Raw genomic sequence first — 21000 nt, forward strand, 5'->3', positions numbered from 1 at the left:
TAACTACTTATGTGCTAATAAGTTGTATACAAACCTTTAGATGATGTTGGAATGTCCATAAGTATGATATGAAATTTCCTGTTGGCAAATGGGATTCTTTTGTCAATCGAGAAAAATCTATACATTGCTTCTAGTACTAGAAAATTCTCAACTAAATAGCAGTAAAAATGAGTAATAGTTTTCTGACTATTTCAATGATTTTAAAATACATGTTCCTGAAATACTTAGAAACCAATAGTTCGTATTTATGTTAGGGTTCATATATGTATTCATATTTACATGCACATTTAAATCTATATTTTTATTTAATTCTATTCTTCTGGACATTAATTCTTATGGCAGCCATTTCTATGATAAAGTATTAAAGATGCATTTAAAAAAATGTAATGATATATGTTTCTCTCGCTCCTCTCTTGTATTTCAAAATTTCTCCATATAGCAAGGTATTAGTAAAAATGTAAAATCTTGTCAAAGACAGCTCAGCAAAGGAAACTCTAAATCAGAAAGACATGTAAAATTTAGGAATATAAGAAGCCTATTATTGTCTTCAATGTTCCATTATTACCAGTCTGAATCATTTAGAGAAGCTAGTCTCTTTTGTGACAAGAATAACTTGCTGTTAAGGCAATAAGTGTGCAAAATTTCATTGTTCTAGCTAATGTGCTTCTGTGGGAAGAATATATGTTTCAGTGGATGTTACTCTATTCCATTTATTTCCCTGAAACAGCCTGTTTTACTTTCCTCCATATACTAAAATTAATTCGCTAAGGATGGTGATCTGTCTTTAGGGCATGAAGAAGCTGCAACTCTACGTTGCATGTTTCTGGTCACCAATAATGAAGGGCCATAAGCATATATAATATGTGAAGAGAAAGATGGAAAGGAATTTTAGCATTTATCCAATTGTTTTTTACAAATGTTTTTTTGTGGAGGTACTCGGACCTGGATGGGCATCATCGTCACACAGTATACGATGGGACTCTGCCTCATCCATTTGCAATAACAATCTTTGAAGACACGATATATTGGACTGACTGGAACACAAGGACAGTTGAAAAAGGAAATAAATATGATGGATCAGGAAGGACTGTTCTTGTTAACACCACACACAGACCCTTTGACATCCATGTTTACCATCCGTACAGGCAACCATATGGTGAGAAAACAGAATTAGATTTGCATTTAGAGCATCAGCTGTTATCTAGGGAGTAGTTGTAAAGGGTCCTGAGTGCACTCAGTTTTTGCCGTTGCTGAGTGGAATAAAATGCACAAAGGTAGCCATCTACTTTATATTTATAAACTACCCTATCTTTGAAAAGTAATGGCTGGTAATGCACAATGTTAAATTAGTTTGTAATATAGCATACATTTCATGTGTATGAAATGACATATATTTCTCTCATGAAATGCCTACTTACCTAGGTTTTGGTTTTTAGCCTCTTACATTTAAGGTTTCAAAACAGCGTTAGAGGAATCTGTTGTAGATTGAAACCTTGGTTTTCTGGAATTTATGAAGTATGGTAATATTTATTCTTCTGTTTTACCAGTTAATAATCCTTGTGGCACCAATAATGGTGGTTGTTCCCATCTTTGCCTAATAAAAGCTGGCGGTCAGGGATTTTCCTGTGAATGTCCTGATAACTTCATGGTCATAGAGTTTGGCAATACAGCCCACTGCCTTCCAATGTGCTCTAGCACCCAGTTTCTCTGTGCAGACACTGAGAGGTAAGTCCACTGCTCACCATCCCTTTTTCCACGTGTTTTTAAGGATATATGTTACAGTTTAGTCTGTTCAAAAGGGCAGGAAATTAGAGATTCCTTCTGCTCTCATTGTCTGTTTCTGCCAAATACATGCTGCCTGCCAGTGGCCCAGGAAACCCATGTAGCTGATGGGAGGGCACATTTCTAACCCCTTTTACTGAGACAGCAGTGAGGGAAAGGAATGGTGATAGAAGAGCCCTTGTAGTGATGTATCACCCTGGAGGCTATGAGGGAGGTGTGCTTATAGGGTTGCCTTTTGAAGCAGTGTTGTAATGATAATCCCTAGTGAAATTTTTGTGCTAAAGTTTGGGTGAATTATTGCAATATTACCTCATTAAAAATCCAGTTGGAGATTGATCTAAAAAGTATGAGAGAGGACTACCACAAGTAAACATAAAAAAACCACCCCACTTTATTATTTTATTCTTCTTGAATTTCCTTCCAGAGATCCACCAGTATCGTATGTTTATCGTCTCTTTCTGGTGACAGTATTCTGGCATATTTTGTTAGCATTTGATATATGAAATAGAAGACATAAAATTCAAAATGTTTTGGATGTTTCAAGAAAGAACACTAAGATGAGACTGTCTTTTGTGCTGTAAAAGGATGGTTGTATATCTGTAAAGCTATATCCTCAACAAAGGACACCATGTTTTCTCTTTGTAGGTGTATTCCCATCTGGTGGAAGTGTGATGGACAGAGGGACTGTCGCGATGGCTCGGATGAGCCCCCGACCTGCCCGCACCGGTACTGTCCTGTGGGGCAGTTCCAGTGTAACGATGGGAACTGCACGAGTTCACATTTCCTGTGCAACACCCAGCCGGATTGCCGTGACCGATCAGACGAAGATCCTGTGCTTTGTGGTATGTTCAACAAATGAATTAAAGTGCTTTGCCAGTATAAAACATATAATCAACGTGTCTATTTCATAATCACAATCCCCTTTTCAATGAGGAAAAGGTGAGATAGACAGATGCAGTCTTTTCTAATCTTGCACCTGCTTCAGCAATTCACCTCAGTGCAAGCAGAGTAAAGCAGAGAAAAATGTTCTGTATCAAAACAGAAACATTTTCTATACCTTCAAGACAGATTTGCCCTGAAGTAAATTACCATCTGAGGTGTGAAATACAAGAAACAGGACTCACCTTGTTTTGCTCTGAGTAAAGCCATGGTGATTATGAAGAATCTAAGGCTTCCTAATGCCTAGGTCAGTCTAACAGATATGCTGATTTTCCCACTATTCTACTTTGTGTGATGGGACAAAATTATTGCATCCTCTGCAGTGCACAAAATCCAGTTCATGTGGGAAGATTTGTTTTGGAGAGCTGTATGTGATAGCAGTCTTATGGCAATGTAGCATAATTATGCTTGTGGAATAATGTGACCTCCTTAAAAACCTATGCTATTCCACATACCTATGTCTAATTTTAAAAAGCATATTTTTAGTTCTCTTTTTGTAAATAATGTTGTTCTGGCAGTTGCAAGCAGGTAATATAAAGCAAAGGGTTAGCAGTGTGGTTATATAACTGAAAGTTTCATTGCCTTCCATTCCAAAGTGGTTCTAACAATGAAAGAATTAAATGAAATGTCAATTTTAACTGAGTTTCAAATAGCTAAGATATAAAATGTGCCACAGGGGAATTAAAAAAGTAGAAATGTGGCAGCTGTGTAATGCAATGATTTTAACATATTGGGTACCATAAAAATGAGTTTAGGTCTATGTAATTCCTTTTACTTACTATCTCGTGGATAGGAACAGAATTCTTTGGTCTAGAATATCAATGGAAATGATAATACACAGTTTTCTCTTGAACAGTCCGGCAGTGTAGGTAAAAGAAAGTGGTAGAGTGGAGTACAATTGAGACATAGAAGTTCTGGAGGTAGAGATAAGCATTGACTTCTGTTTTCAGAGCTACCCCAGTTTGCCAGCACTGCTGATACCAGGTTTGAGTGCTTTTCCCTTTGGGAATAGAGGCCACACATTTGTAGGTTGTGCACTGATACTAGCATGGTCTTCTGCTGTATTTTCTGTCGTGTTCATTCATCAAGAAGCAGGCTCATCAGGCAATACACACCTAAGCTGATAGCACAGCCAGAGTCAAAATGCCAAAATAGCTCTTCTGTGAAGTGAGTGGGAGACCCTGCCCCAGCCATACTGAATGCTGGGTTTACTTCCCTCTGCTTTAGGAGAAGGTAGTGTATGTCTTGCTCCTGGAAAATGGTAGAGCTTTAGTGAGCTTGTCTGCAGATGCCTGGGGAAAACATGACATGTAATGTTAAAAATGTGTACCTTAACAGCTTTAACTGGGCAAGTACATGTGACGTTTTAATTTTTTTCTGGTTTTGTTTTTAACTGTTGGTGTAAACATAAAGGCTCAATTGATAAAACAGCAGCAGATCATTTCTGTAAGTTTCAATATCCTAACAGCTGATCTGTATTCTTTCAGCTAATCACCAGTGTGAAATTCACCAGTGGCAGTGTGCCAACAAACGATGTATCCCAGAAGCCTGGCAGTGTGATAGAGAGGATGACTGTGGTGACAACTCGGATGAAGATAGTGCTCACTGTGCCAGCAGGACCTGTCCCCCAGGCCAATTTAAATGTGACAATGGCCGCTGCATCCCACAGTCCTGGAAGTGTGATGTGGATGATGATTGTGGTGATAACTCTGATGAGCCATTCCACGAATGCAGTAAGCACACAGCTGTAGTAAAATGCCTACACTAAAGTACACTAAAGGCAGAGTGAACCACATAACTTAATTTTTTCTGAGATTGAAAGTTTATTGGAAAGGAGTATTTTCTGCAAGCTAATTGCTTTAGTAAAGAGTGTTAGAAAACATAGAGACTATGTGATAATTTACTGTTTACTTACTCTTGAAGGGGACAAAGTTTATTTATGCTGGCCAGATCATCAGAAACTGGCAGCATCTCACTCTGACTTCCTTGATGCTATGATTTTCCTATATGCTCTAGCATGTCTCTCTTAACCAATGGGCATCTTTAGGAACTTGTGAGCAAATTTTGCATCTGAGGACAAGCTGCCTCCTCTGGCTCCCCTGTTTGGGGCTATTGCCAGTGTCACCAGCTCTGGATAGTTCAGGGAAAAACACGGGTGTGATTTGATCCTGTGATGGGTTTGTAGCGTGTGCAGAATACAACCAACATAAATTGGAAAAGATAGTAAAATTTAATACTTTCTCTTTTACAACACTGAAATTAGCAGATAGCTCTTTTTAGTCAAAACAATAGACTGAAAGTTAGAAAAGGTTAGGAGAGGCAGAAAAGTGAGGAGGACAGTTAATGGCTGAGTAACACAATAATTTTGACAACTGCCTCTTTCAGTGGGATCAGCTTATCGATGTGACAATCACACACAGTTCAGCTGTAGAACCAACTACCGTTGTGTACCGTTGTGGGCAGTGTGCAATGGGAATGATGACTGTAGAGACAACAGTGATGAGCAAGGCTGTGGTAAGTTTGGAGAAGGTCATTTCAATGTAACTTTGTGCCTAAAATATTTCTCCAATTTGCAAACACCCAGATTGTCTGAAAGCCTTCCATAATAATGTACCTGGGCAAAGACTGTGCTAATGTGTGCTGTTTTGTTGGCAATCTGTCTGTTCTGCAGAGGAGATGACTTGCAGTCCTTTTGGAGATTTCCGTTGTGACAATCATCGATGTATCCCGCTGCGCTGGAAGTGTGATGGAGATAATGACTGTGGAGATAACTCTGATGAGCACAACTGCAGTGAGTTCTTCTTTGTTTGTAATTATATGGTCTCACTTTTGACTTAAATATCCTTCTATTTTTTATGAGAATGAGGCAGACAGCTCTCAAATGCAACCATTCTTTGTTTTATATAGTAGTCTGTCTTTTATTTGCTGAAATACCACACTGATATCACAAGGATACCTTCTGGTAACATAAAAACACTGATCAATCCAGTCATCTCAATAATACAAATCCTGGTTTTTCTCTAAGAAGTGAATTTTGTCCTATGTGCAAATGTGGTATTATATAATTTCTTAAACAATGATAGTAGATTTTTTTTTCTGATTTGAATTAAAAGCTCCTGGATAATTCTGTGTTGAAACAAAGTCTGCAATGATTTTCCTTTTTTCTATTTCAAGAGGGATCTAGAATATCTACCATATTTATAGAATATTTGTGGTGAATATTGTTTTAACATCATTTAATTTTAAAGATATTACCTCATTATCTGCCCACATTACTTTTGTCTGGTTCAATGAGGCAGGTGTGGATGTTTAACTCTACATCTGGGAAACTTTTCATATTTGTACATTGATTTTAAATGCAGGTCCTCGTGAGTGCACAGAAAGTGAATACCGTTGTGACAATCTGCGCTGCATTCCTTCCCGGTGGATCTGCGACCACGATGACGACTGTGAAGACAATTCAGATGAGCGTGACTGTGGTGTGTATTATCTGAATGTTACCTCTGTCATGTTCACACTGTTCTTTCTAATCTGATAAATTATTCTGCAAAATGATCTTTTATGGGAACCATTTTTAAAGAAGTAATGTTCACCCTGTCACTCCATCAAAAGTAGAGAATAAACCAGTTTTAGTAGTCTGGGATTTTCCAGTGTTTTTTAGAAGATTGTTTTCAAGATGTAAAAAGTTTATCTGTCTTTGAACAAGAAGACATTGCAACAGTTACTTCTGAATCTTTTCAGAGCTGAGAACCTGCCACCCAGGTTATTTCCAGTGTAATAGTGGACACTGTGTTGCGGAGCGCTTCAGATGTGATGGAAATGCAGACTGCCTTGATTTCTCTGATGAAGCAACTTGTCGTGAGTTATAAGCTTTGCAATTGGTGCTCATTGTGCTCACTTTCAGAAAGATTTGTACTTTTCCCTATTTTTAAGTGAGATGACCCCTTAGAGATTTTTCCTTTGGTATATTTTGGTATATTTGGTATATGTTTTCCTTTGGTATATTGATCTACTGTGAAAAAAATATCTTTAGTTTGCCTGGATCTACATCTGCAACTGTTTATCCAGACAGTTTTGTTCCCAGCTGGGATGAAAATACTCCCTCTGTGTTCTATCTGCATTGACAGACATCAGCTTTTTGGGTGATACTGATGTGTTGGTTCTGACTTACATGTGGTTTTAGACTTCAGTACTTGGGAGAAGTATTTTTCTGACAGTAACCACATCCTGGGATGTACATCACAGCAATTGTCTTTCAGAACCTGAACTATAAAACATTCGACTGTTCTTAAATGGAGGATAAAGTATATGAGAAGCAATTGAAAGGGCAAGGGTATGGTTTATTTATATAGGTTGGTAGAATAATATTTTTGGTTTTTCTTTGGTTTAGTTCAGTTCCTTTCACAGCTTTTACAGAATATGAGTGGGGTTTTTTGTTATGTCCTTTTGGAATGATGTATCTTATGTGCTTCTTCAATCATTCATGTTTGATGCCAGTGAGATTAATTATCTTTTTTATTGAATTAGATTTGTCAATAAGAAATTCAAGTAGCATTTGTTAAATTAATTTATTTTCAAAAGCTTGTCTAACATAAGTTGTTTCACTATTCATTTAAGCATGAATTAATTACTTGTAGCTGTGAAGAAGTCTTCAGCCCTTGCAGCCTGTTGTTTCTGTACATCTTTGAAGCACCCCATGTAGTATCTCCTATTATGGAGAAAAGTGTTTTTAAAAATAATATGGGGTTGGACTGAATATTTTCCATGAAAGCATAAAATTTTTATTGTAAATGAAAGTGTCATACTTTTCTTTTTTTCAGCAACACGGTATCCTAATGGTACATACTGTCCACCCATGCTGTTTGAATGCAAAAACCATGTCTGTATTCAGCCATACTGGAAATGTGATGGGGATAATGATTGTGGAGATGACTCTGATGAAGAACTTCACCTTTGCTGTAAGAGAGAGGAAGTATATTAAAATGAACAATATGTTTAATCTCTACATATAATACATCAGTTAGAAAATAAATTGTAATTATTTGGGATGAGTGGTAAGAACTTTGCTTTAAATGCAAGTTGACTTCATTCTCTGACAGTATTTCTCACTGCTTTGCAGTTGTTTGTATATGTGGTTATGAAAGTAGGGAGAAGCATATCAGAGACACAAGGTCACTATTTCATGTTTTCAAGTTGATTATCAAAAATAAAAATGTCAGTTTGAAATGAAAGATTAATTGAGATAATGTATATTGTCACAGGTGCTGAACTTTCAAAGCTATTAGTGTTGTCAGGACATCTTTGTAAATATGACTGAGAAGTCCTGAATTGAGGTCTAATAATTAGGTGTTGGAGGTGCTACTTAAACTGGTTTTGTCAGTTATGCACTTAAATAGTGCTTTGGATTTCCAGTCAATTTACTTCATAAACAAACCTAGAAACCTCAGTGTTATATGTAGTTAAAGAATTTGTCTTTGGCCAAAGATAAGGCACTGTCTTCTGATTAAAAAAATGGGTAACATCCTAACATACAATCACCAAAATGTGCAGAAAATATTTTTTGTCTGAATGTCTCCTCACCTTCTGAAACATACAAAACATATAAATGTTCAAGAGAAAAGTGATACGAATAATTTGTGACCCAATGGCCTGAAGTATCACAGTGTGACTGCTTGCCCTCTGTGCTTTCAGTGGATATTGCTTGTGAATCTCCGTTCCGTTTCCGGTGTGAGAACAATCGCTGCATATACAGCCATGAGCTGTGCAACCAGGAGGATGACTGTGGAGATGGAAGTGATGAGAAAGAGGAACACTGTACGTTTACACAAAATTGAGCGTCAAATTCAGTAATTTTGATGTGCTTGTTATTTAATGATATTAAAGGGATGCCAAAGTTAACCATAAATAATGAAAACAAGACCTCACTATGAAATAATTTGAATTATGGTTGTTGGTATTATGCACTTATAGCTCTCTGTACAACTAGCAAAAATCGGCAAACATTTGTCTGAAAAGTAAAGAGCTTGATTTGCAAAACAGTACTGTATTTTCTTATGAGCACCAGCTACATTTGTTCATCTCATTATGAACTCCACTTAAAAGGAGGAAGAAGAAAGAGTTTGGCTGTATAGTAAAGATGGGATGGGATGGCATGGCATGGGATGGCATGGCATGGCCAGCTGGGACTTTTAAAATAAAGAAATGGATACTTCCTGAACTTGTGGCACTGTTAAGCACATATTAACAGTCTTGATATTTAGGCCCAGACCCTGCAGAAGCTCTGTTACTATTCAATAGGTTTTTGCCCTCGCATATCTTACGTAGTTCTTGCTGACTGTGCTGTACATTTTCAAGTTTAATCATATTTTTGGTTGCTTAGTGATATTATTTGCTGGCTTTATTGTACAATATTCTAGAAGTTAATAGTTCACTAATGTCTCCATAATTCTTTGAAGTCTGCAGTGGGTGTATGAAGTATATTGTTGAAGGATATTAAAAAGTTTGCACCATTAAAAAAAGTTTAGTCAACTATTAAGACAAAGAATTTTCCTTCTGTCCTTTTTATAAAATAGCAGGACTTCTTTCAGTTCATGGAGATTTGACTAGAAATCAGAATGTTACATCCTGGTTATGGCTTTAACTTTATATAGACTTCCAAAATAGCCTTGTCACTGTTTTACTAGATGGCATCAGCTTCCCCATTAGCAGCAGGGAATAGTGCTGCCTGTTGGTACTTCATAGTTTAAACTGTGACAGAGGAATATTTCTCTTCTTGCTTGTAGGTAGAGAGCCAACACCAAGACCTTGTAAAACTGAAGAATTCAAGTGCAGTAATGGAAATTGCATTCCCCTACATTATGTCTGTGACAATTACGATGACTGTGGAGACCATTTTGATGAAATGGGCTGCAGTAAGTAATAATATCAATAAAATACAAAATTACAATGCTGTTGAAATAGAATTTTTGAAACTGAAAGTAATGCTTTTTTTTTCTTGAACAGCATACTAAGAAGTATTGTTTTTTAATTAGTCTGTATGAATTTCCCTAGTATTTTTTTAATAAGCCTATTCTAGTGTTATTCAGTTAGCAAGGACAATATTTACTGTTTTCATTCTTTCATTATTTTAGTTTATTTTGTTTTAATTCTCTTCTGTTTTCATTCTTTTGTACATGTCTTCCAAAAACATATAGATGTGCTACTTAGAGAAATTGCTTTGTGGGTCTTGGCAGTGTTTGGTTTATAGTACAATCTGATGATCTTAAAGATCTTTTCCAACTTGAATGATTCCATCATTCTATGAAACTCCATGCTCTGAACACAGTCTTTTTTAGGCTTAGAGTATTTATTCATCACAGAAAAAATAAAAAGGTTTGATCTTGGTTTTGATCTTGTTTTGAAATGGGTTGCTTTTATTTTCGTTTTTATGGACATGATCACAGCATTCTTTAAGGACTACTAGTTCTTTGCCTGTCAGCCCTCTCAGATCCTCCATACAGCTTTTATTAACTATTTATTATATATTTACAAGCATCCATTTATATGTAAAACCTTTGACTTGAACTTTGAGATGAGAGGTATTCCATAGAATCTCAAAAAACCCCACCAAACAAACCCCAAACTTTTCATGTCAATATATAGACAGTTGCAGAGTGGTGTAATATGAGCATACACTTGTAATTTGAATTTGCCAGGCTGTGATGACATCAAGTGAAAGTGTGCCAAATGCTGCACTGGTGATTTACAATCCAGCAGACTTCCAAAACACAAATCACTTGGAAGCCTGTAGTGTAGCCCATTTTGAAGCAGCTGATTTCTCTGTTTCAGTTCCCATCCCAATGGTCTTTAGGTAATATAGCCTAATGCAATGACTTGAAAATATAGAAGTATGAAAAGGCTGTGAGACCATGTGAAACAGACACCTTCTGAGGTCTGCATTCTGCTCTTTGGGGATAAATGTGAACACAGATCAGATGGTAACATTTGGAGCCTTCCCAACATCAAATACAGCTATAATGAAAGTAGATTTTTGTGTGTATGTGTACAATGAATTTATGCTTCTACATGTATATGAAATTGAACTGTTTAAACCTAATTTAATCAGCACTAGAAAGTGTGTGAAAAAGGAGATAATCAGCTTAATGTAAGATTTTTGCCATACATCTGCATCTTTTCCTCATATTCTTCCAATAAGCATACTGTTTACTTTTTCTGCTTATATAACAAATTTGCATTTGTACTCAGTTATTTTATGCATATATAGAGTATATATGAACCAACAGAATTCTATATGTACTTTCAGAAGTGCATCATTTTCTTTATCTGTTACAGACTATTATCCCTGACCTGGATTTTCCATTATAGGAATGTTTTAAAGGGCAGTATGTTCTGTGTAATGACCTGTACTAACTGCAGGAGGCTTTAGATTAAGTTTGGCATGAACTATGTGTCATCTTCTCTCTGGTTTCCAGATGTTAATAATGTAGAGCTTATGTTATGCATGGTATCAGTTGAGAATATTTCTGGTTCAGCTGATAAGAAAGCACTGGATGAGAAAGACCTATGTTGGCAAAGTTAGGAGTTAGAGTCAAGTCTCTTCTGCAGTTGCTGCAGATTGGTGGTGGTGTAGAATGTAATTTCTGTTACGGAAGGTGAGCTTTTATGATTATGGCTCTTTTCCTGTTCCTCTTCACTACTTTTTTAGTTGACAGCTCTCTTAACCAGTGGTTACCATTGTCTTCTAACTTTAGTTATAAAAAAAGGAAAGGAAATTAACTTCATCTGTCTGAAAACTATTTTCAATTGTAATAATGATCAAAATTGTTATGCCTCCCCCTTATCACTTCATTTTTTGCTTCTAATTGTATGAATTTCTTTCTTTCTTTCTTCTCTTTCAGACCCTGGAGGACAGCGAACTTGTGCAGAAAATATCTGTGAACATAACTGTACCAATCTGAATGAAGGAGGCTTTATCTGTTCCTGTAGACCAGGGTACAAGCCCAGTGAAACTAATCGCAACTCCTGTGAAGGTATTTTTAATCTTATGTCTTCTTGCTGATAGGCATTCAGTGACCTGTCACTTCATCACTCTAATGTGGCCACTCATTTTCACATTCTAACAGGACTTTAAGAGATTTATCAGATGCTTCCTAAAAAGTTCTGTTGCTGAATCATGTTTTCTAACATGTATGCCTCATTCAACACAAAACTGGCTCCACAGTTAAGACTTCTTTTAAGCATTTGGTGGCTGTAGATATGTTTTTACTTTACAGCACATAGGTTTTGTCATATCTTTGGGATAGAAATTTGATGGGTTTTTTATTCGTTATTGAAAACAAGCTTACTGCAGGTTATACTCTCCTTCTGTTCTGTTCTCTAACAGACTTGCAGTAAGGGTGTGCTGTGCCATATTTTTTCCCTGGGTTTTATTCCGATAAAATGCAGTGAAGAATCTACTCAAAGGCCATAGTGTTTCAGTATGTTTTGATGAGAACCCCTCCGCTTGTTGCTCCCACCTCTTGTGGACAATTTGTGTAGTTTTATTAAACATGATCCAAGGCCACCCCTCCCTTTTCTTCCTGAAGATATCTTTTCTGAGGACTATGTGTCTTGGCTTCAGCATTTCAAGAAAGCTTTTCTCTTGCATCTCATTTTAGTCATGCCTCATCTTTTGTTTTGTCTTATTGATTTATCACAAAAATACATGATCAAAAATGTACCTCTGAAAATAAATCTCTTAAGCAGGATTGCAGGCATGTAGTTATTGGCAATCTGTAGTTAAGACATGGTAAACAGTGGATGAGTGATGAGGAGTTTTTGACTATGTGGGGAAGGCACAAATCTACCACTTCATGGAGTAAAGATGAGCAGCACAGAGTCATCAAGGTCAGAAGAGGCTTTTAAGAATTTCCTGTCCAACCATGAACCCAGAACCACCCCTGTAACCCCTAAACCACTAAACCATCACCCAGCACCAGATGCAGATGCCTCTGAAACACCTCCAGGGATGGTGACTCCATTGCCTCCCTGGGACACCTACTCTGATGCCTGACCACCCTAAGAGTGAAAGGTTTTTTTCTATTATCTAATCTGAATTTCCTCTGTCTCACCTTAAGACCATTTCCTCAGCCCCTCTCGCTGCAGGCAGTGTAAAAGAGACTGGCCCCCACCTCACTACAGCCTCCCTTCAGGGAATGCAGAGAGCAATGAGGCCACCCCTGAGACTCCTAAAGACTAAACAAGAAAGAAATCAAGGTTTAGGAATCTTTTCTCTTCTTGTGTCTAGATATCAATGAGTGTGAGATCTTTGGAACATGCACGCAGGACTGCAAGAATTCCAAAGGAAGCTATGAATGTTTCTGTGCAGATGGCTTCAGGTCCGTGGGTGATCAGCAAGGGAAGCAGTGTGCAGCTGATGGTATGTTAACCTATAGCAAGATTGATTGCCACCTGTAAAGGGCAAGTGCAATATAGCAACTTAATGAATGTAATCCTCTCTTTTATAAGAAGGGTATAATGAAACCCAAACTCTATTCTGTAAGATAGTACTATCTGTGTATTTCACCTGTTCCATAAACAGGAATGAAAGTGCTCATCTCTGCTTCCAGTTGCAAACATTAGAAATGATACCTTGATTTGGATGCCTGCATTCATTTCTCCTGAAGTTTTCGGCAAACAGAAACCTGTTGTCCTATGGTTATCATCAGAAGGAAATGAATGTTGCCTGTTCCTGAAGTTTAGATTTTTTCAACATAATAATGCATCAGAAAAAAGTTGCATTAAACTTTTGCATAAAAATCAAAGGCAGTTTGATGACAGGTTGCAATTCATTTTTCATGGGCTGATGCACACAAACAGAAGGACTTCGGCCAATGTTTCAGATCAGTCACTGGCTTTTTATCATACCTCAGTGCAGTGACTACCATGTGTGGCAGTCCTTGAATAGGCAGCATTGACTCAGAAAATAATAGTAATATATCAGTAATAATAAAAATAAGGAGGTGAAGAAAACAGAAAAATGTGATGATGGAGCAGTGTTATATAAAAAACCAAAACCAGTACTGTATCTAGAAAAGTAGTTACACTTCAACAGCTTTAAGAGATAAATGATAGAAATATGATGTGCCTAGTCAAATAGTAAAACCTTCAGAATAGAATGCCTGTGACCAAACCTAGATGCTACTGGAGGCACTGAAACCTAAAAAATTACTTGTAATATGAAAAATGGTACAAGAAAATGAGGTCTCCAGGTTACCTGTCCAGGGCCCTAGTGCAGCAAATATTTACTGCTGAGCTTTAGGCTTGAAATGCAAAAAGACATTCACTTCAGTTTCTGCCTGGCTGTCTGTTTGTGCCTGTGTCAGACAGCCAGTTCTTTGATACCATTCTTCACAGGCTTTGTTCAGGAAGCATCTAGAGACACAAAGTGTTGAAGGCTAAGTCATAGAAGATATTATAATTATAATTGGTAATAATGAAATTTGTTGTGCCTAAGTTCTATTTCTGTGTATACCCAGAAATCTGCCCTGCTTTGTAGTACAATCTCACAGCCCTCAAAAATGAGGGCCAGGTGGGATGTTGTTAGGCTAACCCAAAATTAAACTGTGGTCAGGAGAACATTCATCTGAATATGGAGACATTAGAATTTAGAACTTCAAGGTAGAACTTGGATGTGTCGTGGCTTAAGGGACTGGCAATTTATTTCTCCTTTCAAAATTGTTTGCTGTACTTTGAGGGGGAAAGTGGAACCACGTACTGTGTAGTGGCATTCTGCTTTTGAGATGCGATGATATGCCAACAATGTAATGCTTAAGAATTTTTAAGGAATTATGTCTGCATAAGACCTATGGTGAAAGGGATAATACTATCCTCAGTGCTAAGCATTTCAATTTCTATGAATTTTGCAAAGCCATGAAGTTTGAATAGCTCTGAAGCTTTAGAAGGGGCCCTACATTCCCTCTGCTTCTTGTACAGATACAACTTGTGAAAATCCCATTAAGTTTTAATTAAAAGTGACTTTCATCTGTTTTTTCCAAAATGAGAAATACGTGAAAATAAATTCATGATTGTTTCCCAGGTAATCCTCCATTGTTACTGCTGCCAGACAATGTGCGGATTCGAAGGTACAATATCTCATCAGAGCAGTACTCTGACTATATTGATAACCAGGAGCGCATCCAAGCTCTGGATTATGACTGGGACCCTGAAGGGATAGGCCTGAGTGAGTATGCTAATACTCAGCCATGCAATGACTGGTTTTAAAAGATGCATTTCTGCAGAACGGATGTTTAATCTACACTGGAAAGGAAAATCAAATTAAATCAACTGGCCAGGTCTCAGTTTAATGTGCCCTTTCCCTCTAGTCATTGTCCAGCATCAATGTAGTTTCTTTTAATGCTTTAATTTAGTTTAGCTGGATTTTGATCTGGTTTTCCTTTCATTTTAGTGTGAGTTTAGCTGTAGAATTGTGGTTCTTTAGGATTATGCTGCAGTAGAAGATTGCTATTAATTAAACTCTTCTTTTCCTGCTGCCTCTGCAGTTCCCAAACCCGTCTCAAATATTGCAAGAACTAATTCTTGTACTAAGCAGAAGTGGCCAATAGATCCCTGTATTAACTTATATTTTTACTTTTTCCTCAGATTCCCTTTTTTTGCTGTTTCAGCAGGGCCACTGTCCTGGGCCACTGTCCTGGGCCATACTTTCTCCTTAGGGTTATGAGAGTCTAAATTACTCTCAAAATAATGTGTAAAGGTTTCAGAGCTAAGATCCTCTGCTCTTGAAAAATATCATATATATTCCTTGATAATCTTGCTGAGGATGACTTTAGAGGTGTATCTTGCATATGACGGATGATTTTAGAATTTACACAATAACATAATGTAATTTAGTTGAACAGACAACTCACCGTATTCATAAATAAATGGGGCTGATAACTTCACACAAGAGCCTCAGAAAAATTTAAATTTTCAAAAAATATGTAATTAACTGAATATTTCTCATTTTTTTTTAAAGGTATTGTGTACTTCAGCATTCTGGGACAGGGTTCTGAGTTTGGAGCCATCAAACGTGCTTATCTCCCCACATTTGACAGCAGTAGGAACAATCCAACAAAGGACGTTGACTTGAATCTCAAATACATAGTTAATCCTGATGGGCTAGCTGTTGACTGGGTTGGAAGGTAAGTACACTGAAAAGCTAGAAAAATGCTGTACCTTGAATGTGTCAATTTGTGAACTTGATCAGGCAGTGCAAAATCCACTCTTCCTTATGAGTTGTCTCTGAATATGTCTAGTCTGAAGGTAGCGCAGCTGTCCTTGCCCAGACGGCAGGTTAATAGATGTGCATGTGGCTGACTGCATCACGTATTCTGTGCAACTGTGAGATGGGTTGTGCATCAGTAAAGTCATAACACACGAGCCTTCGTGTCAGATGGATTCTTTTTCAATGACTTAGGCATGCTCCAGGGAACAATCTTTCTTTGCTGTCAGGAGGAAAGCTTCCCAACCCACCATGGAATTTTCTCTTTTATCTTTGCTCGATCCTTACCAACGCTGTGCTTTATGAGTAATCCCAAAACAGAAGTAGCTCGGAAGTTTGATGAATGGATGTATTTTCTCAGAAAATGGTTACATTTCTATAATTATGTTTCAGAGGTTTTTCTCCCTTTTACTGACTGTGGATTATTTTAGCCTAAAACATGGTAATTTTTTTTACTTAATGATAGAAATCATGAGATCACCCTTATGTTTACTACCGTGGCGAAGATCTGGGACAAAGCTGGGCCTGACTCTTGGGAGTTTGTCTCTGATGTTTACTGTGTCATTTCATCTTGCAATATAACTGTTAAAGGACATGGTGGACAGGCATAGCTGTAGTTCATGTGGTGTCATGTTGAGGGGAACCTGGTGTTAGTAGATGAACACTGGGAAATGTAGTCAGGATTCTGTTTGAAGCTGAATGGAGCGAAGTTATAGAGATCAGTCAACCTTCTGAATGCTATTGCCAGGTTTTGGATACAAAATGAGAAAAAGTGAAAAATGGTATCTTTTCTTCCAACAGTTTAGAGATAGATATATTAGGGTCTGGGCTAGCCCTCAGGTTATTTTGCTGTTTGCTTCATAAATTGGAGACACCTAGAAAACAAAATGTCTCTGAAGGCAAAAGGGAGTGTCTGAATTCTGTTCACAAATTCATATGGTCATGAGAGCAAGCATCCAGGATATATATCACAAGCATCTTGACAAGGTCTTAGCTTCATCTTGCTGAGCAACTTCAGCACTTCAAACATAGCGCTGCACTTATTCCAGAACAATATTGAAATGTATTTTAAAAAAACACATTTAATTATCTGCACATTATATAAAATGTTACACATGGTTTGAGATACTTAGTCTTGCTGCTCATCTGCCTAATACAAATTACAGTATTTTTTCACACCTAGGAGATAACTTATTCAAGCAGAAGACACTATGTGATAAGTGAGTGCATAATAATGAGTCTGTTTATTATCTAAGGTCAAAAAAATTATAAAGGCATGATGATAAAGATAAACAAAATTCAAGGAAGGGTAGACTGAGCACCCTGTTTATTAGGACTAAAAGCATTTTCATCTGATATGGGAATAATCTATTCATTAGTATATCTGTCAGAAGACAAAAGTCTAGAGAGGAGCTGTGAACTAATGAGCTGGATATCTCCAGAGCTGCTGCATAAATTACATGGTAAATTAATTTTTACTTGTAATGAACCTCATCGTCTCCTGGAAAAAGAGTCTTTAAAGATGCTTATTAGCCACTTCTGCTGCTTAAAAGTAACAATGAAAGTGTTCAGTAGCCCTTCAATGAAGATTACATGACAAGGACCAGAGGTAGCTGCAGAAACTTTTTCAGAGGAAGAAAACGAGTGAGCCAACAGATCACATTTTCTAAACTTACCTATATTTAGGGTCTGTATATTCTATACAAGTTCAGTAATCAATGCAAAATTATACTAATTTTGTTCAAGTCTGATAGAGTGTTTCTTCTTAATTTATTTTACTCCTCTTTCAAGTGCAAACTATTTACTTTTGGAATGTTTTGTGTTTTATGTAATTCAGACATATTTACTGGACTGATGCAGGGACTAATCGCATAGAGGTGGCAAAATTAGACGGACGATATAGAAAATGGCTTATTTTTACTCAGCTGGATCAACCAGCAGCTATTGCTGTCAATCCAAAACGTGGGTGAGTACTGCAAGACTTACCAGAATTATTTCCAATACTTTTCAAAACCAAAAAATGCCACAGTGGTAAATTTTTCAGGAAAGACTAAGAGAATGTTTTCAGGAACTTCCCTTTACTAACATTGCAAAGTTTGTGAGGATGGGAAAACATTCTAGGATTAGATTTAACATGGATGCCTGTGTTGGTGACAAGGCCAGATGGTTCAAATAAAAATCTATTTTCTATATTATTATGTGCCCACAAAATTTCTGTGTTACTACTGAAACAAGGAAATAGATGGGAATCTCTCTTCACCAGCTTCAAGCAGCAAAGTCATAGTCTCCTCATGGGGAAAAGCAATGTAAGTGCACTTGTACATTCAACAGGTGGGCTTGCTGCAACTTGGACTGAATGGTAGATCTTGAGTTATTGTGGTATCTGCTTCTCTCAGGTGGAGTACAGCAGCATAGCTGCCTGAAGTGATGTGAATGCTACAGCTTTATTGTGGCTAATGGATATTCTTTTGGTATTTATTGTTCAGTGAACTCTCTGTGGCCTTCCCAGTCATATCTACAAAAAATAGGTTGCTGAACAGCCTTTTTTTCCATTGCTGACCTTTTCCATGAAACTCCAAAGGATAATCACAGTGATCAAATTCAGAACGGTGTCCATTTTTTATTCTGTCCTTTCAGGCTCATGTATTGGACTGATTGGGGAAGGCAGCCAAAGATTGAATGTGCCTGGATGGATGGACAACAAAGACAAACTCTGGTCTCTGAAGACCTTGGCTGGCCAACTGGTCTTTCTATTGATTATTTGAACAATGATAGGATCTATTGGAGTGATTCTAAAGAAAATATAATTGAATCCATGAGACCTGATGGGACAGACAGAACCATTGTACTACAGGGAGGTAAGAATATACTATGCAATGAATAGTAACCAAGATATGTTCTTACAAGCACTTGGGCTTCATAAGTGGGGCTACATTTGGGAGCTTTTCAAACATTAAGTCTTGGAAGTGTTTTCTCCTTTATACAGTGATCAATGGCACACCAGGCTCAGCGATGCCTGGTAACTGGACTCCCTGAGTGGAATTTGTGATCCAAATAGGAGACAATGTGGAAAACTGCATTCTTGCTTTTTTATGTATATTATTTATCAGTATCAATCAGTGTGGGCACTGAAACATGAAGAGATCAGACAAATGAGCATATAAATATATGACTGCATATTTCTTAAAGCAATGAATAATGTATTTAAGCTGAAGAGCAGCAGTTCTGTCTGTTCTACTAGAGATTTGCTTACTGACAGTCTCTTATTTGGTTCCTTTGAGAAGTAGGCAGTCCATACAGCCTTGATGTCTTTGAAGGCCATTTATATTGGATAGCTAAAGAACGAGGAGAAGTCTGGAAGAAGGATAAATTTGGAAGTGGAGAAAAAGTGAAAGTGCTGACCGTAAATCCGTGGCTTACCCAAGTGCGCATCTATCACCAGCACAGATACAATCAATCAGGTGGGTAATCAGGATCCCAGGGAGCCTGTTCTTCTATGAAATTGAAATTGGTATTGATGTCTGCAAAGAGCTTAGTAATCTTTTGATAACATGTCTATTAATAAATGATATTAGTTTCTGAAAACCTAAAAATGAAATAGAGGCTGACAAGTATTTTCTGCACACCCACAAATGAAATCAGCAGTGGAACATTGTACGCTGGTCTTTTGAGTCTCTAAGTTATGACCCTGTCATTTCTCTTTTTCCCCTCCCTCATGAGGACAGTGATATGTATTTATCCTGGCAAAGTGCTGCTCATTTAGTACTTGGAGTAGTTTGTTCCTGGTGCTGTATGGGCTCTCAGCATCCATTGTCTCTCCCTTAAAATGTAAGAGTGTAAGAAAAGGCAGAGAGGTGGTTTTGGTATAAATGTGGTGTGTTGACACAAATGACTGTGGAATTGCCCTGCCTTACCTCAGGAATATTCTGCATTGCTGCTTCAAATCTTTATGACTTGATCACTTTTTCAGTGCCTAATCCTTGTAAAGATGTCTGCAGCCACCTCTGCTTGCTGAGACCAGGAGGATACACCTGCTCGTGTCCTCAAGGGACTCGGTTCCTGGAAGGCAGCAGCACGGAATGTGATGCAGGTAAAGTGATTTGTCAAACTGGAAATGAAAGCAACAGAAGCTTTTCTTTAGGAATACAAATGCATTACTGAATTAAAACTATGGAGGGATAAGCTAACTGATGTAATAGATATTGGTAAGTTAGAACATCTGACTTTTATTCTCAGTCATCACTGCTTTGGGGTCATCTTGTACATTTTCCTTAATGTCTTTGCATGTCATTTGTAAAAAGGATATAGGTCTGTCAATCCAACTAGAGCAGACCCAGCTACAAAACTGGTCACACTTTCTGATTTTTGTTTTGAAGTTCCAAAATATTTTTTTAAGAATGCATTGATTTCAGAACTAAGAATTTCTGACAAATTAGCGTTAACAGTTTTGTTCACAATTCTGTAAAGGCTTTTACCTAATCAATATCATAGAAACTTAAAGCTTACAGAACTCAAGTGTGTGAACAGAAATAACTTCTGGATAATTATACTCTGGAAAGAATTTCATGATTTGTTGTTGCATTGCAACAAAACCTCACAGTGCTTCCAGGAGCACAAATGAAATAAAATTTCTCAGCCCTTACTGAGACCACTGCAGGATTTCTTTTTCTCTCTAGCTGAGAGTCTGCATTCTTAGCTTACCGTGGTGTGGGTGGTAGCCAGATGTCCTTGCACTTGTCCTTGGAACATATCTTTAACGTATTATGATTTGTAACATTATGTCTGGCGTCTTTCCTATGGTTAGACTTCTCTGAATTATATTCTTTTTGCACTGAAAGAGAAAATGTCATCACTTTTACACTGCTTTACCTCTAAATTACATTTTCTTAATAATTATTAGTGATTTTTCCTATTGCCATGTGGTGTGAGCTGCAGAAAGAGGTTATAGTAATATGTAATACTGAATGAATGTATGCAGTGTGTGTTTAAATTAGGGATCGATAACAGTGTTGATTGCATTT

General features: G+C 37.3%; 1 protein-coding gene across 1 annotated transcript in view; it reads left to right on the forward strand.

The window, feature by feature from the left end:
* The window catches only part of LRP2 (LDL receptor related protein 2), a 113454-nt gene that overhangs the window by 83603 nt on the left and 8851 nt on the right, over nucleotides 1-21000 (forward strand). The window contains exons 53-71 of the mRNA XM_063400563.1: nucleotides 933-1156; nucleotides 1548-1725; nucleotides 2428-2624; nucleotides 4209-4454; nucleotides 5107-5235; nucleotides 5393-5512; nucleotides 6084-6200; nucleotides 6463-6579; nucleotides 7542-7679; nucleotides 8413-8535; nucleotides 9504-9632; nucleotides 11619-11750; nucleotides 13007-13138; nucleotides 14798-14941; nucleotides 15734-15899; nucleotides 17817-17945; nucleotides 18617-18837; nucleotides 19261-19440; nucleotides 19950-20069. Of these exons, the coding sequence (XP_063256633.1) occupies nucleotides 933-1156; nucleotides 1548-1725; nucleotides 2428-2624; nucleotides 4209-4454; nucleotides 5107-5235; nucleotides 5393-5512; nucleotides 6084-6200; nucleotides 6463-6579; nucleotides 7542-7679; nucleotides 8413-8535; nucleotides 9504-9632; nucleotides 11619-11750; nucleotides 13007-13138; nucleotides 14798-14941; nucleotides 15734-15899; nucleotides 17817-17945; nucleotides 18617-18837; nucleotides 19261-19440; nucleotides 19950-20069 (2942 nt within the window). The remainder of the gene's footprint in view (nucleotides 1-932; nucleotides 1157-1547; nucleotides 1726-2427; nucleotides 2625-4208; nucleotides 4455-5106; nucleotides 5236-5392; nucleotides 5513-6083; nucleotides 6201-6462; nucleotides 6580-7541; nucleotides 7680-8412; nucleotides 8536-9503; nucleotides 9633-11618; nucleotides 11751-13006; nucleotides 13139-14797; nucleotides 14942-15733; nucleotides 15900-17816; nucleotides 17946-18616; nucleotides 18838-19260; nucleotides 19441-19949; nucleotides 20070-21000) is intronic.

The sequence above is a fragment of the Prinia subflava genome, chromosome 6 (genome assembly GCF_021018805.1).
Source record: "Prinia subflava isolate CZ2003 ecotype Zambia chromosome 6, Cam_Psub_1.2, whole genome shotgun sequence".
NCBI classification, from domain to species: domain Eukaryota; kingdom Metazoa; phylum Chordata; class Aves; order Passeriformes; family Cisticolidae; genus Prinia; species Prinia subflava.